Source organism: Camelus bactrianus, chromosome 6 (assembly GCF_048773025.1).
Source record: "Camelus bactrianus isolate YW-2024 breed Bactrian camel chromosome 6, ASM4877302v1, whole genome shotgun sequence".
Lineage (NCBI taxonomy): Eukaryota > Metazoa > Chordata > Mammalia > Artiodactyla > Camelidae > Camelus > Camelus bactrianus.
In genome coordinates this window covers 63,131,238-63,153,645 of record NC_133544.1, presented here as the reverse complement: position 1 = coordinate 63,153,645, position 22,408 = coordinate 63,131,238, and the positions used below count along the sequence as shown (strand labels likewise).

General features: G+C 51.3%; 2 protein-coding genes across 3 annotated transcripts in view; both read right to left on the bottom strand.

Moving 5' to 3' along the window:
• Positions 1–3,082: 3,082 nt before the first annotated feature.
• On the bottom strand, positions 3,083–12,793 carry AJUBA (ajuba LIM protein). 2 transcript variants are annotated; one of them, XM_010954713.3, is made up of 8 exons: positions 11,401–12,793; positions 8,584–8,685; positions 6,860–6,927; positions 6,682–6,744; positions 5,830–5,960; positions 5,695–5,746; positions 4,928–4,996; positions 3,083–4,493 (listed from the first exon to the last, which is right to left on the bottom strand). In XM_010954713.3, the coding sequence occupies exons 1-8, from the start codon at positions 12,434–12,436 to the stop codon at positions 4,368–4,370; spliced, it is 1,647 nt and encodes a 548-aa protein (XP_010953015.2). In that variant the 5' UTR covers positions 12,437–12,793; the 3' UTR covers positions 3,083–4,367. The 2 variants fall into 2 exon arrangements, with proteins under 2 accessions (XP_010953015.2, XP_010953016.1); XM_010954714.3 differs by lacking the exon at positions 11,401–12,793 and adding an exon at positions 10,753–10,899.
• A 3,450-nt stretch (positions 12,794–16,243) lies between these two features.
• Positions 16,244–22,408, bottom strand: part of C6H14orf93 (chromosome 6 C14orf93 homolog) — a 19,258-nt gene continuing 13,093 nt past the window's right edge. Inside the window, exons 3-7 of the mRNA XM_010954716.3 lie at positions 21,992–22,312; positions 18,384–18,445; positions 18,053–18,156; positions 17,262–17,374; positions 16,244–16,982 (exon numbers count right to left, since the gene is read on the bottom strand). Coding sequence (XP_010953018.1) covers positions 16,563–16,982; positions 17,262–17,374; positions 18,053–18,156; positions 18,384–18,445; positions 21,992–22,312 — 1,020 coding nt within the window. The 3' untranslated portion in view covers positions 16,244–16,562. The remainder of the gene's footprint in view (positions 16,983–17,261; positions 17,375–18,052; positions 18,157–18,383; positions 18,446–21,991; positions 22,313–22,408) is intronic.

Here is a 22,408-nt window from a genome sequence, read left to right as displayed (position 1 = left end):
AAGGTTCCACATATGAGTGATATTATATGGTATTTTTCTTTCTCTTTCTGGCTTACTTCACTTAGAATGATGATCTTCAGGTCCATCCATGTTGCTGCAAATGGTATTATTTTATTCTTTTTTATGGTTGAGTAGTGTTCCATTGTATGTATACATACCACAGCTTCTTTATCTGGGTTATGTGTTTGTCTCACACCAGAACGGGTCTACTGGTTAGTGGTACCAAGACTGATTTCAGGAAATGAGTGATGACAGTCTGATCCCTCCAACATACAGTGGAATTTTTGGCCCCAGGACCCTAAACTGATAGTTACTTGGCACTGTGTGAATGTGCAGTTGTCCACCAATCATTTCACCTATGGTTTTTAACACCACTTAATCATCTTTGTCAGAGTCAATAATTTTTATTAAAGTTCACAAAGTGCTGTTTCTCTAATTCTGTCATTCTTTCTACATTTATTCGCTGGCATTTTTTCCTCTTCAACTAGGGTTCAATTTATACTATAAAAAGTAACTCCCGGAGGGCCAAACTGAATGCATTTGGGGGCAGGATTTAGCCTATGGGCTGCCACCTTCTGACCTACACTCTAAGCCAGACCAAGTCTCACCCCGTCATCTGTACCCTGTGCATTAGGTCTTCTGTTTGTAACACTCAGTTTCTTTGCACTTGTTGACATGTTGCTTGTAATCTTCTCACCGCATTTTATGTGTGTATTTATCTCCCTGGCTAGACTGTGACCTCCTCAAGGACAGGGACTCTCCTGCAGTATATTTCCTTTGCTTCTCCTAATGTGCTTTTAAAGGTACTTTGGTGACTGCTAATTCTAATTAACAATAAAGCATTAGTAAGAACCAAAAGTTTTCATTATTGCCTCTTGTGTTCCCTTTCTTTCCCACTAAAGCTTGCCCTAATTGTCTATCATAGTGAAATGCTTGTCTCATTTACAGTTTACTTATGCCCTGGGAGTCCCTGTGAGGGGGAGAGTGGAGGGAAGAGGTGAAATAAGTTCTTTATTAGTCTTTAAAAGTTGGAAAGTCATTTTCCAGCTGTGTGACCTCAGGTAAGTCCCATCATCACTCAGAGTTTCTATTTCTTCATTCAGTAAGATAAGGTGACTGGGTTATCCCTAAACTCATAGCTCACTGCACTCAAACTCTCTTGGATACAAGCCTAACCAGTACCTTTTAGTAGATGTTCCTCCGAACCCCCTCCCTGTTTGGACAGTACTTGGCTCCCTTCCCAAGGTCAAACCTTAGGGCCTCCTTCCCAACCAGGGCCGAGTATGGATTAGTCCAAGGGCCCTGCACAAACAGTTGGCACAATTGGCCCCATCTCAGGTCTTCCTTGCTGCAAGGGAGGAGAGGATGGAGGGGATTGATTTGTTAGACCCTTGTCCTTATTGTGGACTCTCTCCCTTAGGGCTCTGAATGACCCCAGGCCAGCTTTGGGGTATGGGTCCTTCTAAAAAACACAATTAAATAAAAATGCTTTAGCTGTTTTTCCCCCCCAATCCTTTAATCTCAGTCCTATTAGTCTCCTCCCCCTCTTTTTATTACCTTCCATATGGGTACAGTCTCAAGGACCTCATCCAACTGGCTCAGTGTGCCCAGAAATCGCTCTTTCTCCATGTCCTCCCTGACTGAGGACAGTCTCCAGTCTGGTTATAAACGGAGTCTTACCATTTCCATGGCCGTGAGAGCTCCAGGCAGAAGGGGAACAGTCAAGTCCCTAAGGAGTAAGGCAGAGCGAACCACCACCAGCCTCACTCTTCACAACCACATTCAGGACCGTAGCGAATGGAGCCGGCCCCAGCAAATAGCTCAAGTCAGCTGTGAAAGCCAGACCTCTGTCCATGACTCTCGTCTAAAAGAGATACCAAATGGACTCAAAATTCCTCCATTTCCCCTTCCCCTGTCTCAGGCTTAGTGGCTGTTGGTGAAAATCAGGTGACAAATTGGCCAAATGAAGTCCACCTGTTGCTGTATCCTTGGCAACACCCCACGAATCTTTCAGTCGCAACAGGAAATAGTAAATAGAACTATTAAGGATGAGCAATCTCCTCGTGAACAGGAAGAAGTGACACTCTCGAGCTGCGGGGTACACCTGGGAGCCAGCCAGTGTGGGGTGGGGCGGCTGGGGCCGCTCTTACGCCACGGCCGGCCTTCCCAGGCCCATCTCATCAGATGTTAGCACTTGTTTTTCCTCAGGAAGGAGAGAGTAGCCCCAGTGGCAAAAGCAGGATCTTGGGGAGCCCCCAGGACTAAGACAGATGAGCACAGACCTAGAGGGGAATCAGCCAGTCAGGGACAGATGGAAGCTCAAATCAGAGTAAGAGACAAAGGGTCAGAGTGAAAGAGCGGACAAGACCCCCAAGAGTAAAAGAATTGAAGGGATGGATACAAAGCTATACATGCTTGTCTGGACTTCCCAGTTCTGGAGCAGCCTGGTGAGAAATTTTCCCAGTCACAGAGTCTTTGTATGCACTTATTTAATAATAATAGTTCAGGAGAAGTGATCCCAGCTGTAGAACAAGTCATTTTGTTTCAGAGCATTTATCCTGCTAGAAAAAAATAGTGCATTTCCCCCTCTGGCACTCGGTGGTGTGAGTCTGAACTCTTACTCTCACTCAGAGGCCTCTTCCATGCAATTCCCAGGTTGGCCGGCAAAGTCATCTTCGAATCCTCCCTAAATGTGGAATTTCTGTTCTCAAGAGTCATCATTTCCAACATGGAACGTTAAGTGGCGGAGAATGAAGACTAAGGATCAAAGATGATCAGATTAATTTGCCTAAAACCAATTCACCTAGAGATAGTCTGAAATATTTATCAAATCTGCAGCATTTCAAAAGGATTTAACAGATTCACCCTTTCACTTTTTATTGTTGTCTGTACGACCTTTGCTACTCAACTGAATATGCCACATGCCTGTTTATTTGTTTAGAATATATTGGCCTTTTAACAGCAGGAGAGTAGAAGCTAGACCATGGGATCAAGATCATATTGAGCTCTGTTACATTTTTTTAAGGCATCTGATTTGGAAAAGAATATTGGATCAAGAAACACGAAAAGAAGATACACAAAATGTCTGCACCAATTATATTTATTGCTAGAAACTTTAAACTTTAAAAAAAAAAAAGTGTTTGAGAAGTGGGTAGCACAGAAAAAGAAATCCATAAAGGTAGGAAGCAACCTCATCATTTACAAAGTGCTGCAAATTTGATAAATTTATGCTTCTAATAATAACTCAGGAGTACTCTTGGATGAATAGATATAAATCCTTGAAATACCCAAACCGTGACAAAAAAGAATAGAGCGATTAAATGGCTATAAAAATACCCCAAAGGGAATTGAGCTTTTGGCAAACTTGTCATTAAGTGAACTTTAAGCAAACAAGTTTTCAGTGAATTGGTTTCCAGAGATCTAGCCAAACTGACTAGAACCAAGCGAAAGAGGTTTGCTCCTCTTGCTCCTGGAACCTCAGCTTGGGAGCCGCAGAGGATGTCATCCTGGTTCCCTGTGAGAGGCAGCAGGTCTGGAAGGCTGAGCTACTACTAATGAAACAAGTGAAAGAGTGACCTGAGAAGAGAGAGAGAGAGAGAGTGTGTGTGTGTGTGTGTGTGTGTGTGTGTGAGCACACTCTGGAGGGGTGTGCAGGGAGAGTGGCTAGAAGCTTCCTAGACATCTCACTCAGCAACTCCACACCCAGAGGCCCACTCATTACCTCCCCCAGCCGAGGAGAAGAGGAACCACGGACAGGCAGCCACCTAGCCTCCCCAGGCCCACACGTGTCCCTGAGAAACAGGCAATACAGGCAGCAGGCCCACCCAGAGTCGGTTCCCATTCCCAGCAGAAGGGTGAGCGGCTCTCCTAGTCCACAGACAGGAGGCCAAGAAATAACTCATTTATAAGGTCTGGAGTTTCCACCTCTTCATCCAGATACAGCGATAAGACACTGTAGTCGGAGACTGTCTGCCCCACATCTGATCCCACGTGTGAGCACAACAGAGTGAGGAGCTCCCATGCTAACCGCGCTTCCTCAAACCCAGAACCTGAACACTGCCTGACTCGTACAGAAATGCATACTGAAGATAGAGATTAGAATCCGCCTGCGTGTGCCCAGGTTACATGCTACAGCATGGCCTGCACGTGTGGAAGGAGGGCCGGTCACCCCCACCATGGCACTGGAGGGCTCCTCCTCCAAGTCCACTTGGAATGTCTTGATCTTTGGGTCTCTGGCCCTTGGGGCCCCCCAGAGGACTCTTCTGCCAGGCCTAAAGAGAGCGTTCCTTGCCTCGACTGGCCCCAGAGGGGCCCACTGGCCAGAGAAATCTGTCAACGGTGGTGATGGCAGCAGCGGTGAACGCATCTCAGATATAGTTGGCAGGGGGCTGTCGGGCACTGAGCCGCTGCATGTGACAGCCGTGGCAGAGCAAGTGCCCGTCCAGAGGGAAGCAGCAGCAGCCTTCCTCATCACTCAGCTGCATCCGGCAGTCCTAGGGAAGAAGGACACCTAGTTCACCTCGGCCTGGGCACCTCAGTACATCTTGGAGTCGGCTCTGCTCAACACTAGACTCCTAATAACTGGAAGAAAGGGGGTGGGGTTGGAGGGGATGGACTCCTAGAAGAGAAAATGCCTCAGCTGGACACCAGGTGTCGCTGCTACAGCAGAAATAAGGAGACGGGCTCCCATTTCCAGCGGTTACCAGGAGCCCCTAGTTTTAGGAGTCTTGCCTCTGGGGAAGCCAGATTTAGAAAGGACTAAACAACCAGGCCCGGATGGACCAGAAAGAGACTGGAGATGGGTCAGAGCACTTTCCTGGTTTCCCGGGCCCTGCACCTCTCCTACAGACTCCGACCAGTCTAGGACATCACCACCCCCACCAGCCCCATTCAATTCTCCTTTGGGAGCCCGGTCCCCAGCACTCACCTCGCAGTGGTAGCACTCAAAGTGATAATCTCGGTCCATGGATATCACCCTCACAATGTCCTCACAGCCCTGAAATAACACACACCCCTTGGGTGTGAGAGCAGCATGACACCCCAACTCTACCCTCTCCCCTAGACACCCCCACTCCCATGGGAAGATCATACGGAGGCCTCCAGAGCCCCTCTGCCATCCTCCGTAGCTTTGAGATGGCCCCAGCAAACCCTGCCGGGACCTCCTCCCTCCCCTTCCTTGGCCACCTCCAGGAGGACGTAGGCCTCTGTTCAGGGACTCAGGCCTTACCTACCCTCGAGCTGTGAGGGAAGCGGAGGGAAGGGAAAGGGGCAGGTGGCACAAATAAAGTAGGCAAAGACCCAGTGGGGTCTGGTTCCTCACGAGCTTCTGGCTTCCCTCCCTCGGCACACACAGCATAAATCATTTCTGACCCCTTCCTACCAGCCCTGAGGGTTCTTCCCACCTTTTGCCAGCCCCTACATCTGGGAGCTGGTGACCCTGACCTCAAAGAAAGTCTCCTTCTCTGGACTGGGCGAAAAGAGATGGAGCCTGAGCCCAGTGCGGCTGTCAGACAAGCCCAGGCCCGGATGTTGGGGTCAGAGTGGTGACCCCGAGAGCAGAGTCACACGGGAATCTTCGCGGAGTACATTCCTCAGCACCACCGCCTCCCATGGGAGGCCAGGCAGCATGTCCCCAGCCCCTCCCCAGATCCAGCAGCACTGGCTGCCCTGCAGGAGAACTCAAGACATACTGACCTCTGAGGGGAGGATGGGTTGGCCACAGGCCGCACACTTCGGAGCATAATTTCTGAAAGAGAGAGGACAGAGATGAGCTGAGGTTGGGGAATCCCTGAGCCCAGTTCCACACCACAGCCCCAGGAGTGGACTCACTTGTGGTAATCGGTGACACAGTACACCTGGTTGGAGAAGTCCACGGTGAACGGGATGCCGTCCAGGCACTTGTTGCAAACGATGCATCGGAAGCAGCCTGGGTGATAGGACTTCCCCATCGCCTGGAGGATCTGGCTCACGGGCCGGAGGAGAATCAGTCTCTGCTCTCTAGCGACTGACGATGACGCTCCCTGCTGCTCCCACTAACCTCATCCGACCACTGCGAACCTCCCAGAACAAGGCTATGTAATCCGGGAGGACCAAGGAGTCTTAAAATGGAGGCGGAAACCCTGAAAAAGGTCTTAGGGAGCATCCAGACCAGTGTTTCTCAGCCTTGGCTGCATATTAGGGTCACTCAGGGAAGTTTTAAAGCCATCAATGCCTGGGTCCCACCACCTGTGTATTCATCACAGTCTCTGGTGATGACCTCGCATAGGTATTTCCTTTACTTCTTCTCAGGTGATTTGCTAGGCTGCCAGGGTTGTGAACCACTGATCCAACCCAATCCCTCTTATAGGAAAGAAAACTGAGTTCTAGCTGATCCCAGGCAGTAGCAGAAAGGGGATTAAGACTCAGGACCCCACACTCCTAGCGCAGGCAGAGGGCCTGGCTGTGCCTGCAGAGTTAGGGAGGGGCCACATCACAGAAGCCTGGGGGTGGCAGGCTGAGGAGTCCAGACTTGATCCCATAGGCAGAGAGAATCCACTGTAAACAGTGGTTCTGGGAAGGAATGGGATGCAAGTGACTGCCAGCAGGTTTCCTCCCCGCACCTTTTCTCAGTATCCATTTAGCTCCTGATTCTACCCCTCGGCCCTGCAGCCTCACAGTCTCAGCTGAAGACACGTTGCTTACCTTCTCCAAAATCAAGTGACCACAAACACAGCATTTCTCAGCTGCCTCCTGAAACCCTGAAAACTGAGCAGACCAACGGAGGATGTTATGGGCAGAAAATGACCTGATGGGCAGAACCCTGATGGGCCACCAAGAAAGGGGTGGGAGCCAATTCCGGCCCAGGGGTCCCCTCACTCACCAGATAATCTTCCTCACAGTACACAGAGCCGTTGACGCTGTAGAAAGCCTTGCAACGCAAAGTTCGCCCTAGAAACAGCAGAGAAGGGGCTGGAGCCTCTCCCAGGGTCCAGGCCCTGGGCGTCCCTGCCCCGGGGTCACTGCTCCCCAGTGTTGCATGAGGCGTTCAAATCTGGACTTTAGTGCTTGCCCTCCTTACTGCTGTCTGTCCCACCTCCCCACACAAACACTCGCTCTGATGCAATTCCAATTTGCTTTGGTCTCACTCCTGCCAAGTTCTCTGTCCTCTGCTTCTGCTCCTCGGGCTCCTGTCTCCTCTACAGTTTTCTGTGACCCTGCTGTTAACCAGTGCCTTCCTCTGCAGTGCCCACACTCGGGGAGCCCTCTGAGAAAGCAAAGCCAACCACAGGCTGGAGGACAAGGTTAAGAAGTTCTGAACAAGGCGCAGCGCAATGTGCATAGAGACAATCATACTGTCCTGGGCTTCGCCTTCTGGGACCTTTCAACCTAGAAGCCTCTTTGCCTGAGCACAGCTATCCTGTTCTCCTAGGCCTGTCTGTCTCCCAGGGATAGCTCTGCAGAGGTCAGGACATACTGGTACTACTGCTAGGGACAAAGCACTTAGGGAGCAAAGTCAGTCCCCTTTCTTGCTACTAGGCTGCTTCCCCAAGCTTAGAGGGAAGCAGAGTCTCCAGGGTCAGAAGCAGCCCAGGATCTTCTGTAAGTGGACAAGGCGGGATCGTTCTCCATGAAACCAACACCCACGAACTGCTCTAGGGTGTCTAAGTTATCAGGGATGAGGAGGAATGAGACCACGGCAGAGAATGGGCAGCTTTCCCACCCCTGCCCTCTTCTCATCAAAATCTCCGCTTCCATCTCTACCCAGTGGTTTCGAAAAGCTGACTTGGAAACTTATGAGACACAAGGGAGTAGACAGAGGGAAAGAGACATTCCCAGAAGGGACCCTATAAACAGGACAAACAGACAGACAAATCTAAAAGGAGCCAGGCAGAGGCTGGGAGTGGCAGGAAGAGAAAAGCTGAGTGCTGGAGTCAGACAGGCAGAGATAGGAGATTAAAGGTTCAGCAAAGAATCAGAGTGGGTAAGCAGTGTGGGGGCGGGGGGGGGAGGTAATAAGGGAGGTGAGGGAAGGGCTGGGGAGTTGAGGCCGCTGGGAGCACCTCCCCTCCAGGCGGGCCTCCTGAGCTAACAGCAGCAGCGGCGGGCATTCCTGGAGCGTGATGTCATCAGCTTGGCATGGCCCGGTGGCCTGCACTCCAGCGAGGTGGCTGAACTCTGACCAGCCAAGAGAAAACCCCCCTCTCCGCCCCCCACGGCTCCCCACTCCCCCAGCCCAGCCCGCCCTTCCCACATTCCAGTCTTTCACTGTCGCCCCAGGCAACTCGGCTGCCCAGGACCAAACCCCACCAAGGAGAGGCCAGAGGGTTGGGAGGGAGTCCAGGCTGGGCAAGCAGGAAGGCAGAAGAAAGAGGGAGGAACAGAGTAGAGGAAAGAGGTTGAACAGAGGGAGGGCTGACTGCAACATGGGGGCGGGAGAGTCAGGTAGAGCACAGAGAAGGGAAGCAAGAGAGAAAGTGTGGACCAGACCAGCAAAGGAAGAGATACAAGTCCTGCTTTCCCTAGGCACTAGTGAGTGTGTACGTGCACGCAGGGAGTGCTCAAGGCCTCAGGCCCTGGTCCAGAAGGTCTGGGGGCTGCACTCACCACAGGAGCAGCAGACAAAGCACTGGGTGTGGTAGAGGCTGTCCAGGGCCTGGCAGGCGTTGCTCTGCCCATAGATGCCTTTGTTGCACTTGATACAGGTGCCTAAGAGGAGAGAAGGGGTTGTCAGCATCACACCCCACTCCCGCAGCTCAAAGCCAGGCATCCCCCCCATCTTTCCTGATGGTAGAGGACCACCAGTCCCAGCCTCCTTTTGGTGGGTTCCCTTCTGGGAAGAGAGAATAAATGGGATGAAGCGAGGTCTTCGCTGGGCAGACTTATTCTTGTTTACTGATTACTCAACAGATATTTCCTCAACATCTATTTAGTGCCCAGAAGAAAATACCGTGCCCAATACAGTGGAAAGTTGGAGAAAGGCAAAGATATGGTCCCTGGACCTCAGGTACGACCTCTGTTGCACTGTGTGGGGCAGTTAGAGACTATCCATAAGGGCCCCGCAGCAGGTGTAAAAAACTTCCTAGAGAAAGCAGGCCAGGCTCCGAAAGCCTCTCTGGCGCCTCGGTTTCCCCATCTGTAAAATGAACTGCTATTCGGCTATAAAATGGCTTCTGTGTCCCGTACCTCTAGGTTTCCAAGGATGGAAAGAACGACCTGGTTCAGCAGAGGGCCCTGTGTGGAGGGGACCATGTGAGTGTGACTCCTCTGGGGAGGTGGCTGCTGAGAATGCAGGGTGTGTTCCAGGGACTGAGGGTTGCAGAGGAAGCAGGGGAAGGGTGGCAGAACCTCTAATGTCTCCCTGTCATCTTCTATCCTAGGAGAAACAGAGCTGAACTGCTCTTCCCCGCCATCCCCCCTAAAATACATAACACCTGGCTCTGGCACCCGCCTTTCCTGGGTGTGTTCTTCCCTCCCTCCACTCCTCAATTCCAGGCCCATGAGTGAGGGCTAGGGCCTGTCTTTGGGGAGCAGATCCCAACGGGCCCGCCTCACCCCGCCCCACCTCCCCCCCTCGGCACACTGCCACACTCCTTGCCTGTTGGGGCCCATCCCAGTCTTTGCCCAGGGGCTTGGGAGCCCGTGCAGCAGCTGCAGCGACTGATGGGTCCAGGCCTGCCCTGCTCCCACCCTCTGGCAGCTGGGCAAGGCCGCAGCCAAGGAAGAGGGCCCCTACTAGGGGCAGGAGTAGGAGGGTGCAGTCAAGCTGGGGGTTTTGCAACCTGACCCCAGGAAAGAAGCCCCCACCCCCAGGTCAAAATGTGGCTTCCCCAGGGGAGGCAAGATCTGTCCCAAGATCATCAAGCCAGGGGGCCCTGTCAGAGCCATTTCTTTGGGAAGCTTTGGACATTATGGGAAGATGAGAGCCAACTGCTCAGGCATGACCGCCTCACCTCCTCTAACCCAGCATATTCTTCCTGCCATTTCGCTGCACTCTCTGGAGCTCCTTTCTTCCTTTCAGTTCTGATGGCTTAGCTGAGGAGACTTCTTTCCACCCATCTGCCACTTCAGGGCCTAAAAGGATCCTGTCACTTAATCTCCCTTGACCAAAGCATCTCTGGACTTTCCTCTCTCAGGTGGGGGCAGGGTGGGAGAGAAATGGGGGGAGGTTGGAGTTGAACTCTGCAGGGCCCTTCCAGCCTGCAGCCCTGCTACCTCTGAACCTCCCCCGGCAGGCTTCCTTCCCAGGCTGGGTTTCGCTCCCTATTTACATTTCTAGCCAGAGTTCTAGAGCTTGGGGTCCAGGGCAGGAACATGGATGGTGAGAAAGGTGAGAAGGTGTCCGGAACACTGAAGAGGCCCACAACCCTGAGGGTGAGCCCTCCACTTTTTTCTGTACTTCCTCTCACAATCAGATGAGTATTTTTTAATATAGCGAAGTGGTGCCCGTGGGTCTTGGCTGAGATTGTTCAAGACCCCAATACCTCCCCCACAGCTGAGATATATAATCAATTAATACTTCTTGAAATAACCGTGGGGGAGAGAGGCAGCGACCAGGTTTCCCTAGCAGCAGGAAGTAAGGGGGTACTTCGTGCCTGATTCTGAGCAGGTTACGGCCAGAACTGAAGGCCAGGTTATTTCTAGCTATTATATAGGGTCATCAACCATCCAGGGGTGATGTTGTCCGGTGGTCAAGGTTTCTGCCCTGACTTCCGGAGGATGGGGAAAATAGAAGCTGACACCACCGGGCCTCGGCTTAAATACCCACGCACGCACCGAGCCAGCAAGGCTGGGGCCAGCCAGCAGTAGGGTCCCTGCTTTCTGTCTCAGGGCGCTTCATCCTTCCCCCGCAGGCTCCATTTCCCCGACCGCGGTCACAGCTCCGCGCGTGTTAGGAAGCAGCTCCCCCACCCCCTGCACCCCACCTCCGCCCCGCGCCGCGCGGTCGGCCCCGCCCGCGGGCACCTGGAGCGCCCGGGCAGGAGCCGGCACGCACGCGGCTCGCCCGCCCCGCCCCCCCACCCGCGCATTCCCCGAATTCCTGCGGGCGGAGCCTGGGCCCGGGTGGGGGCGCGGCGCGCTGAAGCCTGCAGGGGCACCGCCGCCGAGGGGGGAGCAAGATGGGGGATGCTCTCACTAACCAAGTCGGTCCCCTCCCTACGAGGCCTCCTATCGCGAAAAACCCAGGCTCTAAAGCTTGAGGAACTGGAACTCACGAGATCACCGAGGGGGTTGAATTTAGCAGAAATAAGGTGCTCGTGGTCCATTTGAAACCCAGTGGGAAGGGGAAATTCCTCTTTCCTCTTTCCTAGCTCCGCATCTCTGCCTCCGATCTCCCGGCGTCGGCAGTTTGGGCCGTCGGGGCAGTGGGGAACGAATACGGCGACAAGTCCTTTCCCGTCCCTAACCACTTCTCTCACTCACCAAAATAGTCCTCTCTGGACTCCGGCTCCCGCATCCGGGCACGGGCGGCCTCCGGAACGAAAGCACCGGGCGGCTCCTCGAGACCCGATGGCTCGACCCCCGATGGTTCCCCGCGGGCGCCGGCTTCTCGCCCACCTGAGCCCACCGTCAGGCGCAGCAACGCTGTTAACTCATCCTGGTATCGGGCGCCCGCGGCGCAGTCCCCGTAGCCGGTCACCGAGTGTCGTCCGGGTTGCGCCCCTCGTCTCTCCAAAGGGCCTGCCGCTCCCACTGCGGCCCCAGCTAGAGCTCCCGGGCTGCCCAGGGCCGGGGGGTACGAGTGGCGGCTTTCCTGGCAGCCGAACCCCGCGGGCCGATGAGCGCACAGTCGGTCCAGCGCAGCGTGGAGCTCGGGGTAGGCAGACGGCACCCCTCCAGAGGAATAGCCCGCCGGAACCCCAGCCAGGGGTGGGCCAAATAGGCAGGGCCCGGCGGGCAGGGGACTGCCGTGGCGCTGGTCGTAACCCATGCTGATGCCGCTGGTACGGTTGCTGCAGGGTCGGCTACCTCCCGCTCCACCAGCCCCCGCCCCGTCCAGCAGCAGACTGCCCCGGGGGCTGGACGGCTTGCTCGCGTCGCTGGCTGAGCTACTGGCGAAACTGGAGCGGGGGCTTAGGGCTGGGGCCGTGGTCTCCAGCCGAAAGTCGGGGGGCAATGACTGAGGTAGAGGCAAGGCCCGGGTAGGAGGCGGCCCCCCGGGATAGGAGCATTCGTAGCGCAGCGCTTCAAAGGAGCCGCGCGGGTTCCTCTCAGTGTCCAGGGGGCCTTGCTCCCGGGCTGGCTCCAATGGCTCATCCCCAGGTCCCCCAGTAGCTCCACGGGGCCCTGATTTCCTAGGTCCTCCCAACCCACTCAGGCGCCCCTTGCCCGGCCCGGGGGTCCCATCAGACCCAGACCGGCTAGATTCACCCTTTCTGCGGCCGAACTTGGCGCTGCCGGAGTCCGAGAGTCTTAACTTCTCCAGCAGGCGACTGGCTTTCTCCCCTAACCGCTCCATGCCCTCAGGTCTGGGGCCTCCAGCCCCCTCCCCGCCTGGCACCCTGCAGCGTCTCGGCAGCCGCTTCTCTTTCCCTGCGGACGGACTCCGGTCCCCAAGGGGCACAGGATAGGCACACGGGTTTAGCGGGCTGCCCGGATGCCCGGCGCCAAGAATCCCGCAGCATCCCCCGGCGAGAGGTGTTGCGTCCCCCCGCGCATCAGGGGTTAAGCGGGGCTAGGAGGGCCTACGGCCGCAGCTGTCCCGTCCGCAGGTCTATCTGTTCACGCGACGACTCGCCCAGCAGCCCCACTCTCCCCGGCCCCCGCCCCCCTCTCTCTCACACTCAGCACGGACCCAACTTCTCTCCCAAACTTTTGTCTGCCTGGCCGGATCTACTTTCCTGGAGGGGCGGAGCGCAGACTGCAAGAGGAACGGGGTTGTCGGCGCAGGAATCTCTGATGCGCCGGGACGGGGGGTGGCGGTTGCTGGTGCTAACTGTCCCGGAGGTGGAGATCCGCCGACTGGAGGCGAAAGGAAGGCGAGGGGCAGTTTGGGCAGTTGCTACCACATCACCCAAGAATTGGGACAGGAAAAAATGGGGGATGGGGAGGGGAACTCTTTGTTTGTAGTTGGAATGCGCGGAGGGGCACGGTGGAATGTCCCGGTCCGGGACTGGGCGATGCGAGGCATGTTCTGCGCAAACACCGTGACTTTGTTCCTAGTGTGGGGACTGTGGGAGTGAGGAAGAGGGACTGATACAGAAGTGGTGAGCCAGGGAGAGAGAAGAAAAGTAGACACATAGAGAGGTTCAGAGACGCGTAAGTAAAGAGCCCAGAAAGGCTAGGAAGCCCATTTAGAGAGGTGGTGGAAGACAGGTATGGAAAGAAAGGAGAGCCATACGGACCATAGGGGATCGTGGGTGGTGCTGAATAGACCAAAAAAAAAAAGACAAATTTGTGTTAAGTCCATAGGAAATGAGAGAAACAGGTATGCTGCAATAAAAAGACAACGTTTTGAACCGCAAGCTCTGTAACGGGAGGGAAGGAACTTTAGTATGTACGTAAAAGGAGCGAGGAAAAGGCTTGAGGCTGACTCTACCTTCAGGGTAGGACAGATAGAGGGATAGATAGACACCCCCTGGTGTTGGGAAGTGAGATTTTTTAGCAAATGTTTCAGGTAACTGGGGATAGAGGCCTGATTTTAGGGCTCACCTGCGCCTCCCCCTTGGTTGGCCCACAGGAGACTGGTGATAAAGAGCAAGTAGTAACTTAAAAGGAAAAAAAAAATAGTCACTTAGAGGAGATAGCAAGTGAAACTGATCAAGGTGAAAAAGGAAAAGAGGCTGATCTTGGCCATTACTAGGAGGATCAGGAATAAGGATAAGAGGAAGCTGGGGCTGAAGCTGAACATAGCTAATTAAATATCAGCCAACTGATTTTGCCAGACTAGCACATCGGGGGCACGAGGTGGAGGGCGGTGGGGGCTGGGAGGGGAACAGGGAAGGAAAATGACTCCTTTGTATTTAGATAGTAAATTAGTATGAAAATTATATGCAAACATATCATGCATATAACTTTCATCTCAACATTTTGAACACCTTTTATAATCCTAGTGTAGCCTTAGGGAGTGGGGAAGGAAAGGAGGTTAGTATCTTTGGGGAAATTAATTTGGCACAAACTATTTGGCTTCTCTGTCCTAGCCACATTGCCTCCCTGACCTCATCTCTCCTGAGAATTAGCCTCTCTGTTTCCCTGGTCAGGCCTACAGCTTTTCTCTGATCCAGAGGAGATTTTACCATCAGACTAGAAGCGGGGAGGACTGAAAGCATTAATAACAGAGGGGAGTGATCAGGTTGCATCCACAACCTGCTGTGAGCAATGTCTTCAGAATCAACCATAAGGTTTTCCCTCCTTTCCTGTCTCCAGATGAGGGAAGAGAACCTGGATTCTTCCTTCCAGTTACTGACATCCTCTAATATTTGGGAGCTTTGCTCCTTTCAGGTTAGGATGGGAGAGTAAATCTTATGAAAAGTTGAGACGAGACGCCATTAAAGGAGGCCCACCTAGGAGCTGGTGGTGACATCAGTGGGCAGAGTTGGGATCAACACTGTGTTTTCAGGGAGTGCACAGGAAGCAGACACAGTGAAGGGGAGGGGTGCACATTCAGGTATGCTCCTGTGGTGCTCACAGCCTTAGAGGAACCACTCCATAGTCTGCACTGGAGCCAGGAGCTCCACAGGCCCTATTCTCCATCCCCAGAACTTTAATTAGGCTCTGTATACACAGATGACTCCCTAGTCTGTATCTCTAGCCCACACTTTCTTGGACTTCAAAATCCAGCTGACAACTAGCATCTCCACTTGGTTGTCTCAAAGACACACAACATCCTAAACTGACCTCACCTTCCCTGCTGCCCCAAACTGGCTCCTCCAGCATTTCCTGAGTAAATGGCACTACTAACCACTTAGCTACTTAAGCCAGAAACTTGAACATCAACCTTAATGTCCTCCTCCCTTAACCCCAAATCCAACCAAGTCCTATCACCAAGTTCTGTCAATTCTGCTTCCAAAATATCTTTCAAATCTGTCCTTGCCTTATCACCGCTAAAGCTATCAGGCCCCCATCTTTTCTCCCCTGGACCTCTGCAAAAGTCTCCCTGCTGAGACTTTCTCCCTCCCATCCATGTCACACCCTGAGGTCAAGTGATTCTTCTAAAACACAAAACTGACCATCCTGTCTCCCAGGTTGAAACCTGTCAGTGATTTCTCGCTGCCTTGAACTAAGTAAAGTCTATACCCTTTAAGATATTTAACAGGGTCTCTCTACCCCTCCAGCCTTTTCTCTTAGCTTCCCCCTCTTCCCAAACGGTTCTGCAATAGAATTGCACCTTGTCTGTGCTCTTTTGCCTCTGGACTTTTGTACTTGCTCTGGACTTTTGTCCCTAGGTTTGGAACATTCTCTTTGCCTTCCTTTCCCTCATGGTTAACTCCTTCCCATCTTTCAGGTATCAGTTTAAACACTTTTGAGAAGCTTTTCCAGACCACCAGAGCTGGTTAGCTACCCCCGTGCTATACAGCCACTGCACCCTACACTCCCCCATCATCACCTTTCTCACAATTCATTTCATTGCCTACTTACATGCCTGGCTTCCTGACTAGACACTGAAACCTCTGATCAGCATCTCACCTGATCAACAGTGTGTCCATAGCACCTAGCACGGTACCTGACACCTAGTAAGCAATCAAAATCTGTGGTATGACTGACTGAATGAACAGAGAGCCATGCTTACTTCTCAGTCCATCCTAGTGCACACATTTTGTGTGCAAGCGTGTGTGTGCATTCTAAATGCATGCTTGTGTACGCATGTGTGCAGACACACACACACACACACACACACACACACACACACACCCCATCCTCAAAATTCAGCTTGGCTGACAGGACTAAGAAATAGCTACAAAGCCATGTATACTGCTTGGTCACATGGTGGAAAAGCAACTGCTGGTGGGACGGGGAACTCTTTAAGTCTTAATTTCCTCATGTGTAAGATGGGGATAATAAAAGCTTCCGTATAGAATTCAATAAACAACAGCTATTCTATCTAGATCCCAGTTCCCAAATAGGGTTGGAGACTGTGCTCTGCTTAGCTGAATCAAGCCCATGACTGACACTGTCCACCAGGTGGCAGTATTACCCCGGTCTGGTCCTGTGCAGCTTCCACTGCAGAGCAAGACCAGCAGCGTCAGGGGGAAGCAGGTAAAACCAGGGCTGCTTCCCCAGAGCTTTGAGCTAAACCCGGAGAAAAAACAACTCAGAGACCAGGGAGTGTGTCAAGAAGGCCTCCTGTTTCTTTGACCCATCCTCCTCCTCTCATCCTGGGCTCCTCTGAGGCACTGTTTATGCTTAGGAATAAGCATTTTCTGGCTTGCCCTTCATGATGAGGAGAGTTTCCCCCCTTCTAGATCAGTCTGTTTATCCCACCAGAGCTGTCAACTTCCACTTCCAGTGGAGACTGTGTTAAGAAGAGAGGCAGATTTGCTCTCACAGGCTGCAGAAGACATCTTGTTATTCTGGGGAGCCCCGTGGCCACCCATTTCGGGGACATGGAGAGTGGCGGATGGCAGAGTTATTCTTGGTTATACCTGTCACTCATCCTTTTCCACCTTGATTTCAATGAACGAGTTCAAGTCAGGACAGCAGGTTTTGTGGGGTGCATCAAAAGATGGGGAGATGGGTCCATTCTCATCCCCTCCCTCATCCTCCTCTTCTTGGAAATTAGGATTGTACAGTTCTGGTGGAAGGAGCTGGGCCTCAGCGGAAGGTAAGCGATCTGAGGGAGGCCCATACACACGGTTGGCTTTAGTGCCATGCTTAGAGTTGGCATCCAGGTGGTAGCAGAGCTGTGTGAGGCGCTGGGCCCGGAAACGGGGAGGCCGGGCCACCCAGACCCCTGGCTCATTAAGACTGTCCTCTTCATCTGACATCAGCTCCTCCGTCACATCCTTCCACAGACGTTGGTCCTCGGGGCCGAAATGCCTCATGATGCTGGATCGGTTGGCGAAAAGCTTTGGGAGGAGCCCAGGACAGAGATTAGAAAGAGCAACAACCTATGTATTAGGTTTGGGGAGAGGGTTTGGGTGGGAGGAAGGCTGGGTAAAATCTGTGCCTGAGAGAACCAAGTTCTCAAGAAAACCCAAGTCAGTTCTTAGAACTGGCTCCCCCCGCACACACACCTCCATTCCTAGATCTACCCTGTTCTCGATGCCACGTCCTCTGGCCCTTTCGCACTGTGGTTTACCAGGGTTTAGAGTTTAGCGTCTTGAAAGGAAAGCCTAGAGACCTACCCGGTATCTGCGACTTCGAAGTTTCTTCTCCTCTTTTTCCTTCAGGCCTTTAAAGGGGTTCAGGGAGTTGCGGTACTCACGCCTCTTAGTCAGGAAGTAGGCTACACAGGCTCCTGGTGGGGAGGGAGAAGGGAGGCAGCAAAAAGCAGGGTCCTCAGCCCTTATTTTTGCTCTCACACTCCTGGATGGGATGGGTGAGAACCACCACTTAGACGAAGGGCTTTCTGGCCATACCCATCAGCCTTTGTCCATTCCTCTCTGGCTGAGCTCCCTCTGCCCCCTCCATCCCAACACAAACTCTTCCAGCTAGAAAAAGCCCACTCCAGTGCTCCCGTCTCTCCCTTCACTCACCCGCCATCAAACCTACCCCCATTCTACTCGGCTGACAGCAGGTAACAAGTACTTTTTCAGTAGAAATTTTCTTCAGGCTACAGACAAATAACAGAAGAGCCAGGAAAGTAGAAAACCCAGGATATAGTATCTGAGGACCAAAAGGCAGGCCTGGATTCGGACGTCCTTTTCATAACCCCCTAGATTCAGGCCCTGAATAAGCATCGTGCATGATGGCATTCTAGCCCTTTCCTTCTCCCATTTTTTTTTCCCACTGAGGAGGGGGATAAATGGCAATTAGGGACAATCCTGTGAATATTGTAGGAGAGAAGAACAGCCAAAACCAATTTCACCAAGTCCACTATTTTCAAAACCACCTAACTCAGCTCCATTATGCCTCTTCTCCTCTGGCCAGGGGCAGGGGATGGAGAAAGGTTGGGAGTTAACTCAGTTTTTCTCACCTTTCAGCTCCTTATCAGTGTAATTGTGGGGGCTGGTTACCAGCTCCTGCCTGAGCTTTTCCAGAAGGAACTTCACTACTGAAATATTCCAAGAGGACTTGATGCTGTCACAAGAGAAGACAGTGAATAAGGCAGTCGGCTTTTTAAAAGCTAGACGGACAGATTCCCAGCACGAACCAACTTTGTGGCAAATTCCTCCATGGCCTGAGACAGGCTACATGGGGCAGTGGTGAGACCGAAGCCTTAGCCTCGCTGTCATGCTGGAGCAGCGCCCTCTACTCCCCTCTCCTTACAAAGTAGTTACGATTCTTTTCCCTCGAGAGGATCATACCTTTCAGACCCATTGAATCTCTTGTCATTGGTGATGTGGTTATGCACATTGTGGACCAATTTCTAGGGGAAACAAACAAACAAACACAGAATCAAGCCAGGAGCAAATATGATGAAACCCTCCTCTGGTCCCTAGGCACCATCCAGATGGGGTTCTCTGCCCAAGTCCTGCTCATAGTCTAGGTACCATTTCTGTTGATGCCTTTTCTTAACCAAAGAGCCTATCCAAGTTAGTATTTATAACTAATAAATACCCCCCTCTTTTTTTTTTATTTTCATTTAATTTGTGTGGAGCCTTCAGGATTACCCCTGGTCTTACTTCTGCTCCCAGAGAATATGATCACTAGAGCAGAGGGTTTCAAACATTACCACAAACATACTCCTAGTAGCAAGGAGAGAGCAAATATATACTAGGGCTATTGCAAGTGGACACTACTTGAAGCCCTCTACTCTTACAAATTTAAAACATTTCTTCATAGTGTATCTGTATGTCTTCTAAGATCTGCTAGTAAAATCAGTGACCCAGGAAGATGCCCCAGATATAGCCCTTTGCACATTACCACAAATCCCAGGGGCCCCCACATTATGGTCCAAAAAAACGCAAACCTGAAATAAAAGAAATGTGAAATGGAAGGGACTTTGGAGACTCTGTCACCCGACCTCCCTTTCACATCATGAAGCCGGCTGTCTTTCAGCTTTGCTGGTACACCTTTCATGATGGGTTCTCGCTCATTTTTGACTCAGCTCATTCTACTGTTGAACATCTCTAATTGTTAAAAAGTTCTGCCTTAGATTCTTCGAAATCTGATCCCAGTTTTGCCATAGCGATACCTGAAATATCTGAAGACAGCCTTCACGTGCTCCCCAAGTCTTCTCTTATCTGCGCTAAACACCCCTAGCCCTTCAGCCATGCCTCTTGACATAGTTTCTAGACGGACTCCTCATGAGACTGTGAGGCTCTCGGGTTTGCCAAGTGTTCCTCTTACAACATGGCACCAGGAACCAAATCTAACTCATCCGTTGAGGTCTGGCCAAAGGGAGCATTACTTCCCTGAGTGGAACGCTACACTTCTAGGAATGAAACCCAAGAGGCTGTTACCTTTCTTAGCACTCGCATCCCTACTCACAGCACCACAGGGTTCATTCATAGTGAGCTTGTAGTCAGCTCAAGTCCATTTTTCACATGGATTACTATCTCCACCATGCTGCAACTTCTTTTCTTTCTCTTTTTTTCTTTCTCTCTCTCTCTTTTTTAACTTTAATGTGGGATTTTGGATTTTATGTTTCTTCCTATTAAATTTAGTTTTGTTGTTTCTGATTACATCTTGACCCCAAGGTCCTTCAGTCAGTGGAAATGACCCAATCCCAAATTGGTGGACTCATATCCTGATCTCAGGACTTCAGCTTCATATTCAGAAATGCCTATCCCTATGGCTGACTGACCATATCGACTTAGGAAATCACTGTTAATTCTTTATGGCTAGGGTCTCCACTCCATAAAAAAGACTTGTACTAGCTTCATATTTGATATAATTATTTCACCTCTTAGAAGTCCAAACTTAAGGAATCACAAGAGGATGGGTGACTGCTTCAGAAAGAATTTGAAAGAGTTGGGGAAAAAAAGAAAGAAAGAAAGAAAAGAAAAAGCAGGGGAGTTGCATAGCTTCCAATTCAAGTGGCTTGGAAGAGATCAGCTGATGAAAATCAAACCAGGCTTGAAGTGGAAAGGAAAAATAGACAATAATAAGTGTTAAGAGTATAAAGGCTGCTGGCTCACCTACTTCCCGAGTGAGCTAAAAATACATAATTTCCCCAATGGGTGGCTGGGATCTGCAGCAGTCCAAGGAATTAAGATTCTGATTTGGTCCTTTTGGATCCCTAGCTGCAACCCACAGCAGCTTCAGCAGACTGGAGAGATGCCTCTCTGATTCCTTCCCAGAGCAAAAGTTTGGAACAATGAAAACCTGCAACCATCCCTCTCCCGCTAAACCCACAGACTAACACAAGAACCTTTTCTATGTTTCTCTGTGATGGGCAGCAAGATTCCCTGACTGGTCCTCTAGACCCCTGGCCAGTACTGTAACAGAGAGCATGATAATTGAGCATGCTGTCCTCCCAGAAGGTCCCTGGTTCCACCGAGCTCTTCAAAGGGCAGGAAGAAGCCAGGCCCCATCACTAGACCTCTTGCTGGAGGCAGTAGGCAAGAGAGGAATGGAAGTGATCAAACAAAAATGATCTGCCCTGATTTTATGCAGATTATAGTTGTTACACATTTATTCATGATTTAAAAACTATGAGGTTTTGGGAAATCCCTTGAAATGTATTTCCAAGTATAAGCTTCCATTTCTATCACTGGCAATAAGAGTGCCCTCTTGGGCTAGAAATCCATGACAGAGAAACTAAATCTATTCCCTGTTTTTTTTTTTTTTTAAATGGAGCTACTGGGGATTGAACCCAGGACCTTGTGCATGCTGAGCGTGTGCTCCACCACTTGAGCTATGCCCTTCCCCATATTCTCCGTTCTTCATAAGTGACATGTCCCTGAACATTACCAAAATTTGAAATGAAAGTTAGAAACCAGTTGATACTGATTATGAATGGTGTCTTACTTCCCAAGGGGGGGGGGAAGAACCCCTGAATGTAAAAACAAATCAAGCAAAAGGGAGAGTAAAAATAGGACCTCTTAGAAAAAGGAAGATAGAGTAATATAAATAAAGAAAGTATAAATGATAATCAGCCATTTTCAATCTTTACTAAGACTGTAACAAGAAGAAATGAGCTATATTCTATGATGAGACTTTGCTGAATATTGGTGGTGACCTCCACTGTTAATCAGAACTCTCAAGTTACCTCAGCCATTATCCAGAGAATGGAAATCCATTACAGTCAACATGAACATTGTATAGCTAAAGAGCATCCCCATGGTTATGAGAGAGATGTTTTAGGGGACAGAGCTGATCCCAAGGTCTGTGGTCACCCTAGAACAGGGTTTCTCAATCTCGGTACTATTGACATTTTAGGCTGGATAACGGTAGGGGGTGGCATCCTGTACACTGTAGGATGTTTAGTGATGTTCCCAGGGCTCTAAGCCACTCCAAGACTTCAGGTAGAACTAGTTCAGGCCAGTATCTTCCCTGCCAAGAGCTCTTAGAATCTCTAGAATTTCCAAACCTTTATACCTGAGCTGAGTGTCTAGTGGCCTTCTGTATCTTTGGGATGTGGGACCACCTCAGGACACCTTGGCCTTTCTGCCCAAGGGACCCCTTGCCGCTTACCCTAAACACTGATAATTGGCAGGCAGTTTCCAGTGCTACCTGCCGCAGTCTGCTCAATCCCTTAAAGATCCTCCCATCAGGATTATGAGATCACTGGGAGATGTGATATAATTCCCTTATCTTCAAATGGAAGATATCGATCTATATCCACTGAGAGCCGGGGACTGCCTGTCCCCGGGGCTACAGATCAGCCTGTCTCCTTCTTGCCCCTCTAGCTCCAGCAGGATTCAGGGTACCATTCATCCAATATAGGAGTTATAAAATCAACCCACACGCCACTCTTCACTTCTCTCTCCAGACTGAAGAGAAATGTATAGAAATTGAGCTCACTCACAGAGAGGACCAGATCCCGCTTGCGCCTGGAGTTCTTCTGCCCACTCCCTCTGGTCCTGCATGGGGAAGCAGTAAACCCGAGAGACTGTCTCAGCTCCCCAGCGCCCCCAGGGCCTGGCTCTTCCAAGGCACCTTCCAGTGCAGCAGCAGCACTGAGCACGTCCTCTGGGCGGGGTGGTGGCAATTTGGTTCCATTTTCCAGCCCTGTCTCTGAGGTTGCCCGCTGGATAGCCAGTTGTGTGGCTGGCGAAAGCTGCTTGGCATAAGCAGGGACCAGCACCCGCTGTACTGCACCCTCAGAGGCCACGTAATCATCCACCAGCTAGGAACACAAAAAAGAACAGCCTGTTAGCCAGCCAGCCAGGCTCAGGGGAACCTGGTCAACCATCATTCTTTGGCTAAGTATAGTGAGCAGGGA